This window comes from Protopterus annectens, chromosome 7.part1, assembly GCF_019279795.1.
Source record: "Protopterus annectens isolate FY-2018-M chromosome 7.part1, PAN1.0, whole genome shotgun sequence".
In the NCBI taxonomy this organism is placed as follows: Eukaryota; Metazoa; Chordata; order Ceratodontiformes; family Protopteridae; genus Protopterus; species Protopterus annectens.
In genome coordinates, this window is record NC_056740.1 from 88626786 (window position 1) to 88645213 (window position 18428).

Sequence of the window (18428 nt, forward strand, 5' to 3'; positions counted from 1 at the left end):
TGCTTATAGCAGAAATGAATGCAATGGCCTATCCATTTAGAAATGGTTTGCTTTGAAATAGCCTTTCCCTCTGCCCCTGCAGCAAATGCCACCAGCAGTTGTTCAGATTTCCTTTGAGATTTAGTCCTGTCCAAGTAAAATCTAAGTTTTCTGTGTACATATAAGGAGTGCAGTATCCGTTCCCCTTTGTTCTGTGGATTCGAAAAGAAGGTTGGCAAATGAATGGACTGATTAAGAGGCACACTGGATACTACCTTGGGCATGAAGGAGGGATTGGTCCTGAGGGACACCCTGTCCGCATGAAAGATGATAAAAGGCTCCACTGCCATAAGGGCCTGTAATTCAGATACCCTTCTTGCTGAAGTGATTGCTAAAAGGAAGGCTGTTTTCCAGGAAAGGAATTTTAACTCTGCACTTGCAGCTGGCTCAAAAGGAGGAAAAGTCAGTTTTTCCAATACAAAGTTAAGATCCCAGGCTGGGGTTGGGGATGATCTGGGTGGTCTTAAGTTTTTGGTCCCTCTGAGGAACTGCTTGAGATGAGAGAAGAGGAGGTGGCTCTGTGTTGTAATGAGCTGAAATGGCTGAGGCATGAATTTTGATGGAGGAAAAATAAAGACCCTTGTAAAGTATTTCAGTTAAATATTGAAGAGTCTGAGCTAAACTGGGTGATGCTGTGCCCATCCCTTGAGTTTGGTTCCAGGCACAGAATCTTTTTCATTTTTCAGTGTACGATTTTCTAATACTAGACCTCCTTCCCTCCAAAATGACATCCAACACTTGTTTACTGAGGGATGGTAACGGAGAGATTAGGTAATTAGCCAGGCTGCCAGGTTCAGGGTTTGAAGCTGAGGGTGCAGAATTTGGCTCTTCTGCTGTGACAGGGTAGGGGTCTGAGGCAGATACCATGGAGCCAGCAGTGATGCACTGCGCAAGAAGGGGTACCAGTGTTGGCGTGGCCAGTCTGGTGCAATCCGTATTGTCTTTGGTTTGTCCTGTTTGATCTTTAGTAGTACTTTGGAGAGGAGAGGCAGGGGAGGAAAGGCATAAACTGATAGATTTTTCCAGCTGAAGGACAGAGCATCCACTTTCCAAGCTTGTTTGCGGGGAGTCCTTGTGCAGAATTTGTCCAATTGGTAGTTCTGGGGGGAGGCAAACAGGTCTATATTGGGGCTCCCCCATTTGTTTATCAACAAGTTGAAAGTCTTTGGTTCCAGTTTCCACGTGTGGGTCCATGAGATTTCTGCTTAGTGCGTCTGCCAGTGTATTTAGTTTTCCTGGCAGGAATTGAGCCTGTAGATGCACTTGGTAGCTCAAGGCTGTGTTCCACAGAGCCATGGCTAGTCTGCAGAGGGGGTATGAATGGGTACCCCCCCTGCTTGTTTATGTACCACATAACAGTGGTGTTGTCCATCTTTACCATTAATTGTCCTGGAAGAATGTGGTCCTTGAAGGCTGTCAGAGCATTCTGTACAGATAACATTTCTTTTTGATTGCTATGCAGGTGCATTTGACTTGGGTTCCATTTGGCCTGAATGCACTTCCTGCCAGGTGAGTCCCCCATGCATAGTCTGATGCATCTGTTGTTAGGGTTTGGCGGCAGGGGGAAGAGTGAATGGTAGTCCCTTGTTTTGGTGGCAGGCCTCTGCCCACCAAAGAAACTCTAACTGTAGGCAAGGTATATTAGGAATCACGGCTTCTAGATCCTGGGACTGTTGACACTATAGGCTTTTTAGATACTACTGTAGTTTCCTCATATGCAGTCTTGCATATGGAATTAGTAGAATGCATGAGGCCATGAATCCCAAGGCTTGCAGTATTTGCCTTGCAGATAGCAGGGCTTTTGTGGCCATTAGTTTGAAGTAAGCTGTCAAATTAATTTGTTTCTCTGGTGCGAGGAAAGCCATCTGGGAAGTTGTGTTCAAGCTTGCTCCCAGGAATATTATTTGCTGACAGGGTACAAGATGTGATTTCTTTTCGTTTATGGTGTACCCCAGACAAGTTAGCACCTTTTGTACAAATGCCAGATGATTCCAAAGTGTGTCCTGGCTTTCTGTCTGAATTAGACAATCGTCCAGGTATGCGTATATTTGAATATTTCTTTGCCTGCAAAATGCAATGACGGGAGCTAGGCACTTTGTAAATACCCTGGGCGCAGTAGATAAGCCAAAGGGCAGTGCAGAGAACTGACAGTGCATGTAGCAAGCATAGGTATCTTCTCCAAGATTCCCTGATTGGGATGCGCAGGTAGGCTTCCTTTAAATCCAGTGTTGCCAACAAGGCATACTTGTCTAGCATAGGAAGCATCTGGTGAAGAATTAGCATCTTGAATTTTGGAATCACCAAAAAGGTGTTTAGGATAGAAAGGTCCAGGATAGGATGCCATGAGTTGCCTTTTCTGGGGACCAGGAAAAGTCCAGAGTAGAAACCATGTCCCTTTTCCTCTTCTGATACAGGTCTGAATAGCCTTTAAGCTTAAGAGAGAGGACTTGCTTTTGAGCCTCTGCCCACTGATTTGGGGGTAGATATGGCCAACTGTTTGGGGGTGGCAACGTATGGAAGCGAAATCTGTATCCTTGGGAAACTATATTTAAACCCATTTGTCCTGGGTAATGAGTTCCCAGTTTTTTGCTTGTCGAGCAATCTTTCCCCCTAAAGGAGCAGTCAGTTGAGCAGTGCTTGGAAGTTTTAAAGTTAAGTCATTGAGACAGCTTACCATAGAGGGGAGTCTTACTACTCCCAGATTTGGAAGTGGGAACCCCCCCCCCCACACTGCTTAGTCCTGTGCGTACCCGGAGACCGAAGCCTGGGTGCTCTGCTGGTTCTGGGTCTGGACTGAGGAGGCCTGGAAGAGGCAGAAAAGGACCAATTCTTAGAGGGCCAATGCCTACTAAATCTTGGAGGCTGTACTTGTAGGAAATCTAACAGTTCACATAGATTTAGCTTTTTTCCTCCATCTTTTTAAGAACTACTTCTGCTTTGTTGCCAAAAAGGCAGTCCTGATTTAAAGGAGCATCCAGCAATTTAGTTTTAACATGATCTGGCAAAGATTGCTCCTTAAGCCAAGCATGCCTTCTAAGTACAGACCTGGTAACAGCAGCCCTGCAAGATGCCTCTAGTGAATCAAAACCACATTGCAAAGTATGTTTTCCAACCTGTTCAGCAGAATGCATTAAATCCTGCAAATACTTATTTTCAGCACAGTCAGGAATCAACATCATTTTATGTTTAAGCAATCCAGTAATATGCTGCTGATATTTTAACATATGAAACTGGCAGTTCAAGGCCCTAATGGCCAAGGTTGCAGATGCATATACCTTCTTAGCCCATCTATTCAGGACCCTGGAATCTCTATCAGAAGGGGGGTAGGATTTTTGGCAGTAGTAGCCTTAATGCCCTTGGGTCCCTGTGAAATGGTCTCAGGATCCGCAGCAGGATTTTTAAAAAGGAACTTGTGAGAGTCAGGAACCCTGTAATATCTATCAGGTTTTCTGGGAGCAGGAGGTAAAGAGTCAGGGGCCAAGCTAGATTCCAAAAGGCAACTCGCACATATGCACTGAAATAGTGCAAAATAGCACAAAATATACTGAATACACTGATATTGCCAACATCCTGGCAGATAGATTCAGTGCAAACTTCACCCCCCTCTCACCTCCAAAAGGGCCCACAACAATACTGGAAAAATGTAGTGTCACAAAAATCAAAGCAGCACAGGTGAAAAAGTACAGTTTTGTACCTACCATAAATGTAGATGTCCGAGAGGAATGCATCTGCAGTCTTTACAAATGGGTTGTCCTGTCGTCAGGCAGCCCTTCGGTCGGCCGGATTCCAAAGTCTGGGTCTGGCTTCGGCTGGTGTCGCACTTCACCCGACGTCATTGCGGCAGTCATTCGGGTATAAAGGCATCAGCCGACGCCATTTTCCTCAGTGTTTCTTGCCCCAGGTGCCCTCTTGGATGGCTAAATTTGGATAAATGCCAAAGTTTCCAAATAGTAGAGAGCAAACACACAAAATAAGCATGTATGTACATATATACAAACAAATACACCATAATAGATCCCCCCCAAGCTAGCTGAAGATTGGTAAGTACCCTAGGAGTACCTCAGAGGGAAGGAGGGTGGTAATCCTGACTGCAGATGCATTCCTCTCGGACATCTACATTTATGGTAGGTACAAAACTGTACTATGTCCTTCAAGGATGCATCTGCAGTCTTTACAAATGGGTAGAATACCATAGCTAGACTAGGGGGAGGAGGAAATGAGAATAGATTATGGTGTAGTCAGCATCCCTTGCAAAACAGCAGTGGCAAAACCAGCACAGGATCTAGAGTATAGAGGTAAATTATAATGCTTGGCAAATGTATGCACGGAGGTCCAAGTAGCAGCCTCTATAATGTCCTTGGTAGCCACTCCTCGTAAGAAAGCTGTGGTAGTGGCTGTAGCCCTTGTGGAGTGAGGCCTGATGTTCTCTGGAGTTTTCTTTCCATGGTAGGAGTAACAAAATCTAATGCAATTTCCTATCCATTTGGAGATTGTCTGTTTAGAAATTGGTTTTCCTTCCTTTCCTGTTGCATATGCTACCAGAAGCTGGTCAGTTTTTCTATTGTTTTTTGTCCTGTCCAGGTAGTAGCGTAATTGTCTGTGTACATCCAAGGTATGCAAGAGCTTTTCTCCCCTGTTCTGTGGATTGGGGAAGAATGTAGGAAGGTGGATAGCCTGATTTAAAGAGACTCTGGATACCACCTTAGGCATAAATGTAGGATTTGTTCTCAAGGACACTCTATCTTGATGGAAGATCAGAAAGGGTTGTACTGCCATTAATGCCTGTAGTTCAGAGACCCTTCTTGCTGAAGTTATTGCCAGCAGGAAAGCAGTCTTCCAGGATAAGTATTGCAATTCTGCTGTAGCTGCTGGTTCGAAAGGAGGTAGAGTCAGTTTTTCTAGAACAAAGTTCAAGTCCCATGCTGGCAATGGAGGTTTCCTGGGAGGTTTTACATTTTTAATTCCTCTCAGAAACTGTCTGCACAGAGGATGCGAGAAGACAGGAGGATCCAAGCTGTATTCTGCTGAAATAGCTGATGCATGTATCTTGATGGAGGAATAGGACAGGCCTGTATGAAAGAGCTCCGCCAAGTACTCCAGGATGTTGGCTATGTTCACCAGTGTCACATCTTGCCCCTTTGCAGTACTCCAGATAAGATATCTTTTCCATTTTGCTGCATAATTCTTTCTTGTTGAAGGTCTACGAGCCTCCAGGATTATGTCTTTAACCCTTTGGGATAAATTTGGGTTAATTGCTGTTATGTAATGTTCCAGGCAGTTAGCTGCAGAGTTTTTAGGTTTGGATGCAGGATGTTGTAGTTGTTCTGTGTCAGCAGTAATGGGATCAGGGGCAGTGTCCATATTTGTTCCCGGGACATGCTCCTCAGCAGTGGATACCAATGTTGTCTTGGCCAGTCTGGGGCTATCAGAATGATCCTCGGACGTTCCTCTTTGATCTTGAGAAGCACCTTGTGCATCAAAGGAAGTGGTGGGAATGCGTATGCTGTCAGGCTTTTCCAACTGAAGGATAGGGAGTCCACCTTCCAAACAAGTGGGTGGTAAGTCCTTGTGCAGAATTTCTTCAACTGGTGATTGAATGGGGATGCAAACAAGTCTATTTGTGGTAATCCCCATTCTCTTGTGATGGTTTTGAAGATGTCCGGATGCAGAATCCATTCGTGGGCATCTGTTGTAGTTCTGCTTAATATGTCTGCTAGAATGTTTTCCTTCCCTGGTACATAAATTGCCTGTAACTGAATGTTGTAGCTCAGAGCCACATCCCATAGGTCCAGTGCCAGCCCGCATAGAGGGTATGAGTGTGTGCCTCCCTGTTTGTTGATGTACCCTAACTGTGGTGTTGTCTGTCCTTATCATCAACTGGCCTTCTTGGAGAAAAGGTCTGAATGCCTGGATTGCCAATTTTACTGCCATCATTTCTTTTAGATTTATGTGCAGATGCAGCTGGTCTTGAGTCCATAGGCCTTGAATGCACTTGCCCATCATGTGTGCCCCCCAACCGAGGTCTGAGGCATCTGTCGTGATGGTTTGTCTTGGTTGACTTTTGCAGAAGGGCAGTCCTGTGTTTGATTGACAGGCCTGAGCCCACCATAAGAACTCTTGCTTCAGGCATGGGATCATTGGAATTTTGGTTTCTAGGCTGTGCTTGTGCTGAGACCACAAATTCTTTAGGTACCACTGTAGCTTTCTCATATGCAGCCTGGCATGAGGGACCAGTATTATGCAGGATGCCATGAAGCCTAGAGCTTGTAGCACTTTTATTGCAGTTAGATGGCTCTGCTTTGTTAATGCTAAGAAGTAGAGAGGAAGTTGCTCTTTCTTTTCTGCAGTTAGAAATGCCATTTGTTTTGATGTGTCCAATTCTGCACCCAGAAAGGTTATTCTTTGGGATGGAATCAGCCTTGACTTTTTTGTATTGACTGTATATCCCAGGGCTTGCAGCAGGTAGATGACTCTCTGTAAGTCTTCTGTTAGTTTGTTTTTGTTGTCCGCTTGTATCAGGCAGTCGTCCAGGTAGGGATAGATTTGAATTCCCTGAAGTCTGCAATGAGCGATTACTGATGCCAGGCATTTCGTGAACACTCTGGGCAGTAGATAAGCCAAAGGGCAATGCTGAGAATTGATAATGCTCTGATCCTGCAAGAAATCTGAGGTATCTTCTGCAAATTGGTCTTATGGGGACGTGCAGGTATGCCTCCTTGAGATCTAGAGTTACCAGCCAAGACTCCTTGCCCAGCATGGGATGAAGCTGCTGTAGGGTCAGCATTTTGAATTTTGGAACAATGAGGAATGTGTTTAAAGCGGACAGGTCTAGAATAGGCCTCCATTTGTTTTCCTTTCTTGGTACCAGGAAGAGCCTGGAGTAAAATCCTTCCTTGCTCCGTAAATGGTACCTTTTCCACAGCTCTCATTCTTAATAATTGAGATATTTGTTTTAGAGCTTCTGTCCTTTGAGAAGGTGGTAGGTTTGGCATTCCTCTCTTTCCTGGTAGTGTATGGAAATGGAACCTGTAACCTTTGTCTATAGTCTGCAAAATCCATTTTTCTTGTAATGCAGTGCCAGTTTCTTGAAAATAATGTTAGCTTTCCGCCTAAGGGTGCTTCTAGTTGTTCCCTGGTAGGCGGTGCCACCGCCAAGTCACTGTGATTGAGTTGTTGTAGTGGTGGTGGCTGTATCCGTGCCTCGGTTGTTACCCTGCCACTGGCGACCCCTGTAGGCACCCCTGGATTGGTTTCTGCCTCTAGACGGCCTATTCCTGCCTCTTTGTGCCTTAGAGGAGTCCGGAAAGGACCAATTCTTGGAGGGCCAGTTCCTGCTAAACCTTGGAGGTTGAACTTGTAAGAAATCTTTCACTGTTTGCACAGATTTTGCTTTCTCTTCCATCTTTTTAGTACCTGCTGCGGGGCACCAAATAAATTGACCTTGTCCATAGGTGCATTCAAAAGCTTAGATTTGACATGGTCTGGTAATGCCTGTTCTTTCAACCATGCATGTCTCCTGATAACTGTGCCAGTCATGGCTGATCTAAAGGAAGCCTCCAGTGCATCATAGCCACATTTTAAAGAATGGTTACTAACCTGCTGTATGTTATGTAACATTTCTTGAACATACTTTTATCTAAAGATTCTTCAGAGGACAGCTTTTAGTCAACTGGTCAAGCATAAACTCTTGATATTGAATCATATGAAATTGGCAGTTCAAAGCTCTAGCTGACAAAGTAGCAGAGGTGTAAACTTTTTTACCCCATCTCTCCAAGGACCTGGATTCCCTTTCAGAGGGGAGGGGGTTTTTAGAAGAAGTAGCTACTACAGCTTTAGGGCCCTGGGAGATAGTCTCTGGATCTGCAAAAGGAGCCTTATATAAGTGGTGATGAGTGTCCGGGACCCTGTAGTACCTATCGGGCTTAGCAGGAGCCAGAGGTAGAGTATCAGGAGCAGTGCAAGCATCATTAAATGCATCATCAACAACAGATAGAACTGGAGGTATAGCTAAAGGCCTATGCTGTGGCAAATGTAGAAAGGTCCTAAGCCTTTTTCTAGAGTCTGAGAAATCTTGGCCCTGCCACTGAAATTGTTCCCTCATAGCATGCAAGGTTTCTGCAAAGGAAAATTCCTCAGGAGGAGAGGCTGAAGGGATGGACTCCTCAGCATCAGAGTCTTCATAAGGCGAATAAGAAGCCTCAGGAGGGTCTGTATGTTCAGAGTCATCAGAGGAATCATCTGTGGCTACTGGCTCAGGGGGCTCTGCTCTAGGCCTCTTTTCTGGAGGAGGGAGAGAGGCCCTGTCTGGATGAGGCTGGGCTCCACGAATTAAAGAGATGAGATCCTCTGCCAAAGAAAGCATATGGGAGCTGGTGCTGGGCCTGTGAGAGGGGGGCTTGGCAGGCACAGGTTTTGATGCTTTGGCTGCTTTAGCCCTGGCAAAGGCCTTAATAGACATAGCTGGAGGAGGCCTAGCAGCTCCACGTGCAGGGGTAGAAATATCTAGGGGAATGGTGTCTGATAAATCCTGTGAAATCGCAACAGAAGGTTGGATTTCAGAAGCCGTTCTACCAGGTTAGAAGAGGCCTCGGTAGAAAGCAAGTTATCGGCTGAAGAAAGAACCGCTTGCTCGGTTTCGCCGAAACCGAGACACTCGTGGTTTGCTTAACCGGTTTCGCCGAAACCGGACCGCGAAAGTGTCAGTCCTTTCTTTGCGCTTTTGGTTATTTGTAGTCGGAGGATCCGACGGCATAATGTAGGCAAAATCGAGCCAAAATCTGTTCAGCAAAGTCCGAGCGACGTCTAAGCGTCCGTCGGTTAAAAGAAGCACAGGCTAGACAAGCTGCTACGTCGTGGTCTGGGCCTAAACAATGGATGCAATAGGAGTGGAAATCTTTATGAGGTATTTGTTTCCCACAAGATAAACAGTTATTAACTTTCTCTGACATCGGCTGAGGCAAGAAAGAGTCCCCAACGGGGTACTTAGCTTTATAGAAGTCTTCAAAGTAGTATTCGGTAGTAGTAATCTCTGGATCTGACCGACCGGCACTTGCGAACAGCTTCTGCTTCGGGCGCCACGCGGCAAGAAAGACTGAGGAAAATGGCGTCGGCTGATGCCTTTATACCCGAATGACTGCCGCAATGACGTCAGGTGAAGTGCGACACCAGCCGAAGCCAGACCCAGACTTTGGAATCCGGCCGACCGAAGGGCTGCCTGACGACAGGACAACCCATTTGTAAAGACTGCAGATGCATCCTTGAAGGACATCAGCCCTTTCAAAAGCCAAAAATACAGTGCCAATGGGAACAGATGGTGTTGCAGGCTGAGTCTTGCACGAACTACAGAACAAATTAACCCCCCACCTAAACACTGTTCAACCTCAGCCTCGCCACAGGCTACGTGCCCATAGAATGGTGCACAGCAACAGTTATTCCTCTCCACAAAGGAGGGGCCACAACTGAACCTGGTAACTATCGCCCCATAAGCATGACTAGCCCGGTCTGCAAGGCTATGGAGCACATCATCGTGGAACTCATTAACAAAGACATTGGGAACCTCCAAACGCTTAACCCGACCCAGTTTGGCTTTGTTAAGAGCAGATCATGCCTACTAAACCTGGATGACTTCTTCGAGACAGTCTCCAAGGCCATAGACGAGGGAAAGGTGGTTCACACAGCCTACCTAGACCTCACCAAGGCTTTCGACACCATTCCCCACTTGGGTATTACAGAAAACCTCACCAGCCTGAACATAAACCCCTATGTCACGAGATGGGTTGCCAACTGGCTTACAGACAGAACTCACATGGTAAGAATAGCGGGCACCTGGTCCGACTATAAACCACTCACAAGTGGTGTCCCGCAAGGCTCAGTCCTCGTACCCCTACTGTTCGGCATATACTTCTCAGAAGTACAGGCAAACACAGGAGGACTATGGCTAACCAAGTTCGCCGATGACTGCAAACTGGGAGCCATAATTGACTCTCTGGCCAACATGGACATCCTCCAAAAGGGCCTTACTGAGACGGACACCTGCTGTCAAAGTCATAGCCTCAAGGTAAATGCCAAAATATGCATAGTCATCCCGTTTGGGAAAAACAAAACACCCACGAATTACCACATAGGTGGCAGCCCCCTTAATACAGAAGAGGTAATCAGAGATCTGGGGACCCAGGTAGATAGTAATCTCTCCTTTGACAATCATATTGCCAAAGTAGTTAGGAAATCCTTCTATGTGGCCCATCTAATTACTAAAGGGTTCACATCTAGAAATAAAGAGGTTATAGTGCCCCTCTACTCGGTCACTCATTAGACCCATCATAGAGTACAATGCCCCATTTGGGATGCATCTCACAAGACACTTCCAACAGCTGGAAAGACCACAAAAGTACCTCACTAAGAGGATTACTGGCCTCAAACATATGTCCTATGCAGCCCAACTAAAAAACTCTGGCTGTACTCAGTGGCATATCGCTTACTCAGAGGTGATCTCTGCCTGACTTACAAAGCCATATCCAACTTCGAATTGATGGACATGCTCCACCTAAAGAAATTCAAGTCACTGGGAGCCACGTGCTCTAGTGAGCTAAACCTCGCCCAACAATAAATAGAACATGCTGGAGGGATAGATTCCTGTCACAGAGACTCCCCATGCTTTGGAACAAAATTCCAAATTACATCAGGCAGAGCCCCTCACTAACACTCCAAGAGAAATCCTGATGAGTAGATGGGTAACAGAAAATATACCCCTGGGATCACTTCATTGGCTCTGCTTGACAGAGGATCAGTTAATTCATCAATGGGGTGACGAAAGCAGACACTCTGGCTAGGCTTATAAATGCCCTTGGGCAGATAGCCTAGTAACTACCTATGAACAATGTCTAGTACAGGAGGGATAGCTAAAGGCCTGTGTTGAGACAGGAGTAAGAAATCCCTAAGCCTCTTTTTAGAATCCGAGTAATCTTAGCTTCCCAGTGAAAATGCTCCCTAAGAGTATGCAAGGTTTCACCAAAAGAAAAATCCTCTTGGGGGGGGGGGCAAAGGGAATAAAGTCCTCTGCATCAGAATCCTCATAGGTAGATCAGGGTAAATCCTGGTCATCAAAGGAAACAGAAATTTCAGAATCCTGGTCAGAAGTATCATAAGCAAATTCAGTCCTAGGTCTCTTAGAGGGGGAAGGTTGGCTTCCCCTGATTACAGTAATAAGGTCTTCAGCCAATCTTATCATTTGTTTTTTAGGCATAGAGGCCTGACCATGCGGTCTGGGCGTCGGTTTTCTAGGCATGGTTCGAGTTTTAGCCCTTGAAGAAGAAGATGGTATTGGTTTAATTTGCAAGTCAGCAGGCCTGAATACACCCTCAGAAGCCAGTGCCTGCACAGCGGCTCCGGACCCATTCAAGGTAGAGACATCCACAGGTTCCACAGTTGAAGCATCTCGCGGCATACTAGACTCCGACTGGGTCTCAGTAGAGGCCTGCAAATCTGCAGTAGGGGGTATCAGGGGCTGTGAAAGTGCCTCACTGAGTACCGGCGAACTGGCGACTAGCTTAGAAGAAGCGTCGTTGGCAGCTTTGGACCTAGGCGGCCTGTCTCTGTGTTTATCTTTCTGTGTTTTTGACATGTCAATAGTCGGGTGGCTTACCGAAGATTGAACAGAGTACCAAAATATTTAGAAGCGAAAATATACAGACGACGAATAGTTCGTGGTTTACATAAGGCACAAAATTGACAGCGAGGTACGTCGCGGTCAGGGCCTAGGCAAGGAATACAGTACGAATGAAAATCTTTATGAGGTATTTGCTTTCCACAAGAAATACAATTACTGACTTTCACTGACATCGGTTTAGAGCAAGAAAAAGTTCCCCCAACGGGGTACTTAGCTTTAGTTGAAGACTTCAGTTCTGAAACTCGAAAACAAAAATTTCAGGAGTCGGCAGACTGGCACTTGCGAACTGCTTCTGCTTCGGGCACCGCACGGCAAGAAAGTCTGATATAATGGTGTCAGCTGTATGCTTTATACCCTTGACTACCTGAGGTCACAGAAGATGAGACAGCAACCGACGCAGGACCCAAGACGTTGATAATCAGGCCGACTGAGGGCTACTGCAAGCAGATAACCCAAATGTGATGACTGCAACAGTGAAACATGAAGAACATAAGAGTGTCACCTCAGCCAAAAGGAACTAAAAGCAGCATATCTGGCTAGACCTCCATGACATTTTGTACTACCGTGAGCAGACAAGTAAATTGGAGGAAAGTGAGTAGAAACAAACCTGCCCAACTGATGGGGAAAGGCATCTGTTACTTGGTGTCCTTGTGAATATTTTTCTTAGTTTTTTTCCCCCTGGAAAATCAAAAATGTGTGTTTTTGTCAGGTCCCATCTGTGGACCAAGTCATGAAAAATTCCCAATGAACATCCTCTTGTGAGACTCCACTTTTCTGCTCAGATGACCTGCCACAATGTTGTACTGACATGGAATACAAGATGTCCTTAACATCACATCTGCCTCCTGGGCATGGAGACATGCCTTCATGGCCTGTCTGCATTGGTGACAGTGTAACCACCCCTTTATTGGCTAATATACCACAGCTCTGAGTTACTGTCTGGGATAAAGCTTGCTTCCAGGGCTCAATTGTAAGAATCATTTTAATGCTTTCCTTCATAGTGATATCTTTTCCTTTGCAGCCTGGCCCAATTCTGGCTCTGCCAGGAATCGAGTCCCCTTTGCCAGGACTTTGTGGTTAGTGTCTAGTTCCAATCCAAATGGGATTCCTAGTTAGAGGGTCATTTGAGTTCACCATAACAGCTCTTTTTTGATGCAGGGTAGGAGAGGAATTGGGGGGGGGTGTCTATTCTGATACCACCTGCTTTTTAGGTTGTACTGGAGTTTTCATATACACAGTGTGTCTAAAGGTACCACTGACAAAGGCAATGTAACCCACTGTCTTTAAGAGCTCCATTAATGTAATGTGATGAAGCTGTGCTATGGAGTTGACACCAGCTCAGAAAGGTCACTTTCACCTGAGGCAAACAGACTGACTGATGGCATCTAGTTATGCCAGTAGGGACAATGCTTGCTGGGTAAGGAAGAGCTGTGACTTTGGAATGTTAACAGTCCCAAACTCTGGAATTATGAAAGGGTGGGCTGCAGGGCTTCCTACATCCCTAAACTTCTTTATTTCCCTGCCTGTGCCAGATGGTTGTTTCAGGTATGCACGGATGTGAAATCTCTTTGGATTATTGCTACAGCCTGCCATTTTCTAAATACCCTGGGTGTAGCAGATAAACCAGATGGCAAGATGCAACTCAGAAGCGTGAACCCGCCACTGTGAACCTGAGGTTATTGCCACACTGCATTGGCTATATGCATTTAGAGGAAGGTATCATTCAGATCTAGCTTTGGCATCCAAGATTAGGGAAGGAGGAGAGTTTGCAAGATTAGCATTTTGAATTTTGGAAAATTAGCAACTTGTTTAGTTCTAACAGACCTGCTCTTAGACCTAGGAAAACTCTCTGCCTTTCTCAGGTTGTGGTACCCCTTCTGTAATCCTTTGTCACAAGAGAATCTGCAATATCAGTATTATCAGGTATCTTTTCTCCATCAGCAATGGAAGCATTCCTGAGATTTTTTTTTTTTTAATACAAACTGCAGTCACTACCCTTGGGCCAGGACATTCAACACACTTGTCTGCTGTCATTTACTACCACTCTTTTGAAAAGACTCATCCAACCTCACTTGCTGGTATGTGGGTATTTGGGGCAGATGGGTTAAAAAGGTTGAAGCTGAAAGCATAGCTAAGGTGGGGGAAGGCGGCAGCCACCCCAGATGCAAGTTGTCAAAGGGGTGCAATTGGCACATCCGCCACCCCCAAGCTTTTCATGTAAACGTGAGTCATACAGTAGGGCAGGAATGTGTTAGGACTTTGGTTTTGAAGTGGTTAGCTTAGACACCCTGGTAAATGAGCAGGTACTGAACACCTCAGTTTCAGAATTCAGGATGCCTTTGCCTATTAACAGTGAAGGGATACAGTCCTCATATTGACAAACCGGTGTTAGAACCAGAACCCAAAGAAAAGCATTTAGACCAAACGACGACTGAAGGATTTTGCTTGGGAGAACACAGTACCATCTGAGCATGTGGCATCCTCCTGAGAAGCAAAACCACAGGACCTTCAACCAGTTTGTAAAAGGGCCGTGTCACCAGACCAGACACTCTCAAGTTTAGAGAAGTATTCAGCATCCCACTTAGTATTGTGTAATACTCCATTATATCCTTCTCGCAAAGGTGCTTCTCTTTTGTTAGATGCTCCAAGAAGGCTGATGTCATGGCGGCCTAGATCAAAATGTACAGCATTCTCTGGTTCAGATAATGCTAGAGTCTTAGCTCTTTGCTTAATTGTCTTCTGGCTGAAGCACGCACAGTGATACAGTTGGGGGGAAGGTCTGTTGCAAAGTAAGCACAGCCTCAAAATCTTTGCGTGAGAACGTCTTGCATTAACAAACTGATACATACATTGACTTCTGGTAAGTCAGTCAATAAACTAACATAACAGCACTAAATCAGAAGTCTAAGAAGATTTCCCCAATGGGTTCCTTATCTAAAAACTCAAAGCTAGGCCAACCAACAGACTGACGAATGCTAGCACATTATACATCAATCTGGATTTGCACTGCATCAAAAAAGTGCTAAAGATGGTTTAGGTGGACATTCTTTTTATACTGCTAACACCCAGGTGAGAGGACATTCACCTAAGTCAGGAGGGGAAAGGGTGTGTCCCTTCCTCGAAAACCATCAGTAAACGACAATACCACAAACATCTACAAATACACTAAATCAACAAAGTAGTTATAGGAAAATTATTTTATTGCCTTTACTTTTGAAAAGAAGGAAATTTTGGATAATACTAACTCAAGTCTCACCTTTTTTTTTTGTTTCTACAGAAATATGATCAAAATAACTTGGCATAAATAATTTTAAATGCCACAGTCCCAAGACTCTTAACCTTGTTCTGTAAATCTAACTTTCCAGATTCTGATTACAATTTTTCAGTGATGTGAATTGCAAGCTTGCAACACACTGTAAAACAAAATGATAAACATAAATGTGCAACTTTTTTACTGCTTTTTTAGCATATACTGCATGTAAAAAAATAATAACCAAACTGATAATAATTCAGGCAATAACCTTTTGTAACTGGTAACAGATTTCTAAAAGGCAGCAGTTATTGTGTAGCAAATTGCTGAAAAACAGATTTACCTGAACTATCAAGCCACAGAATTTGACCATTCAATTTTTTAAACTTACAAACATCTCCTGAGGAAAGAATCTCTATTACGGCATGTTTTTTTTGAAAAAAATAACCTTCACACACTACTATCAGTACAAGACGACTTCTTCTTTTGGCTTTTTCCGTTTAGGTGTCGACACAGCGGAACACCTGTCCACTCATGATTGGCAGTGGAGCTTTATGGTGTAGAGTTGCCAGCCCGGCGTCCAACCTTCCACAGAAGGCACACACAGGCTTAGGCCAATTTAGTGTTTCCAATCCACCTACAGCATATATCTTTGGGATGTGGGAGGAAACCGGAGCACCCGGAGGAAACCCACGTGACCACAGGGTGGACATGCAGACGCCGCACAGAAGGCACCCCAGCCGAGGCTCGAACTGGAGAACCTCTTGCTGTGAGGCAACAACGCTAACTGCTGCACCAAAGTCCTAGTGTAAGGGTTACGGCAGAACAAGCTTACAAACATGCAAGCATAGTGTGTATCAATTAATTTTAAACTGAGCCAATTGCATCTTCTTTCTAAATGTCTTTCATATATTCCTTCAAGAAGGACTACACCTATGCAAATTCCAAACTAACTAAAGTTCTTTACACATAAATGAAATATAAAAAGTATTATGCAAGACAAGTCATTGGCAAATATCTTGCACAAACATGGCGTGAAAAAAGGTAATTTTAAACCTCCCCTAGTTTCCATTTAGAAAGTTTTGAGATTACTTGTGAAAATGATACCAGAGATTTGTATGACAGTATGTGATGTTCATAGAATTGTCAGGATGGTGAATAAATGACACTGTGGATGTGATTAACCTCTAAGCAGTCTTTACTTGGATTAAATATACTGGAAAGAACTGTATACCACAAACAGTAGCTAACTCATTAGCAGTTACAGCTGTAAACTTCATATTTATCTATGTCAGGTGACACTGTCCACGCTCCTTGTTATACTAGGTGTCTGATGTAAGAGGTCTGTAGGTATGTGAGGATGATAAACACTGACAGGATATACATGGATGAAGAGAAAAACAATGTAGAGATATTACAACAGGACAAACTTTCATATTAAAGAAGTGGTAAATGTAGACAAGTGAGAGAAGTAGAGAGTAACTGAAGTCCTGCAGCTAAAATACTGCAATATTACCTACTAATTAACCATCTAACAGATGACACTCTTAAAGAACAAAAAAGTTATTAAAGCTACTGTCAGTGATCAAATTGCTGAGAGAAAGTCAGATTCAAGTAAAATGTTCAACAAATGCTGGAGTGCTCTTGTAGAAAGATATACTCACCATGTGGCCCTTTCTGGAGGCTGTCTAGGATGTGATGACATTGTCTGAGGCACATGGATGTGGTGACCATGTCCGTAGTTGGGGTGCATTCTATGTGGGTGAGGTGGAGGTCGTTCATGTGCTCGTCTAAATTGGTGTGGAAAAAATAGCTCTTAACTTTTGACCATTCTGAAACTTATTTATAAATGCAAACATTGGTTAAGAAAAAGGAAATCAAAACACCTGCATCAAGAACTTTTAGTTATGTACTTACCATAACTTTAGATGTTTGGGATCCATCTCGCCTACATTCAATACTGATGGGCTCGGAGCCGATCCCTCGGCTCCGACTCGGCACGCTATGCTATAGAGCGAGGCCTCTTATTGGCTGAGCTATTTCTTATCCCAGGATGCACCACCACTAATCCCCCAGATCTTGTTTGTCCGCATTCATGCACACATGCACAACTTGTTTATATAACATTGTTAGATGTTTCAAGATGAAACAACAGGATTCGGACCTTCTGATATCCTCTGATCTCCAAGGAAGGGGGAAGGAGGGTGGGTTATTGTGAATGTAGGCGAGATGGATCCCAAACATCTAAAGTTATGGTAAGTACATAACTAAAAGATGTTATGTGATCCTATCTCGCCTACATTCAATACTGATGGGACAGCGTCCCTAGCACCTAAATCCTGGGTGGCTCATTGGAAAACACTCCTGAGCACTGTGGAACCAAATGAAGCTCGTCCTCTAGATGCCACATCCAATTTGTAGTGGGAAATGAAAGTGTGCGGCGAAGACCATGTAGCCGCAGCACAAATGTCACTAATGGCAAGCTTAGCATGAAATGCTATCGAAGTAGCCATAGCCCTTGTAGAATGAGCTTTGACAGAGGTGGTAAGCTCTTTGTTAGAATAAGAATAAGCTTGAGTAATACAGCCCCTGATCCATTTGGCAATAGTGACCTTTGTGACAGCTTTGCCCAATTTATTGTCTGCAAAGGATACAAACAACTGATCTGTTTTCCTTGTTTGTTTGGTCCTATCTAAATAAAAACGCAACTGCCTGTGGACATCTAATGTGTGGAATATGAATTCCGCTTTGTTAGAATACTTCGGAAAGAAGACTGGAAGTTCTAATGATTGTTGTAGGCAGAAACAGGGACAAAGGAAGGATTTGGCCTGAGAGATACTCTGTCTTTGTGAAAAACCAAGTACGGAGGTTTTACAGACAAAGCTTGAAGCTTTGAAACCCTTCTGGCAGAAGTAATTGCCACCAGAAAAGCAGTCTTCCACGATAGAAATTTTAAATCACATGTCGCTGCCGGTTCGAAGGGGAAGGAAGTTAAGGCGCGTAACACCACATCGAGATCCCATGGAGGAGCAGGATGAGAAATCGGAGGTCTTAAAAGCGCAGCACCTTTCAAGAAGGTCTTACACAATCTGTTGCTCATTAAAGGTGGGTTTATAGATTCGTGAAAATTGGAAATAGCTGCCAATTGAACCTTGATGGTAGAGACTGAAGAGCCTTGATTGAAAAGAGAAGTTAAAAATTTTAGTACTTCTGATACGGGAATAGTGATGGGATCCAGGCCCCGGAGTTGAGCCCAAATAGCAAATCTTTTCCATTTGCTAGAATACAATTTCTTTGTAGCAGACTTGTGGGCCGAAGATAAGATGTGTACAACTTCTGGATCCAATGTACGACTCCTGACTATAGTCGGAAGAGGAGGAGCCAAGCCGTCAATTTTAAGGTGTGTAGGGACTGGTGGAATACACCCGACTGATGAACCAAAAGGTCTGGGATCTGATCCAGGAACCATGGACC

General features: G+C 44.4%; 1 protein-coding gene across 1 annotated transcript in view; it reads right to left on the reverse strand.

Moving 5' to 3' along the window:
• RNF111 (ring finger protein 111) overlaps positions 1–18428 on the reverse strand; it is a gene marked incomplete in the record, with an annotated part of 1207185 nt that overhangs the window by 506240 nt on the left and 682517 nt on the right. The window contains 1 exon segment of the mRNA XM_044078570.1: positions 16619–16744. Coding sequence (XP_043934505.1) covers positions 16619–16744 — 126 coding nt within the window.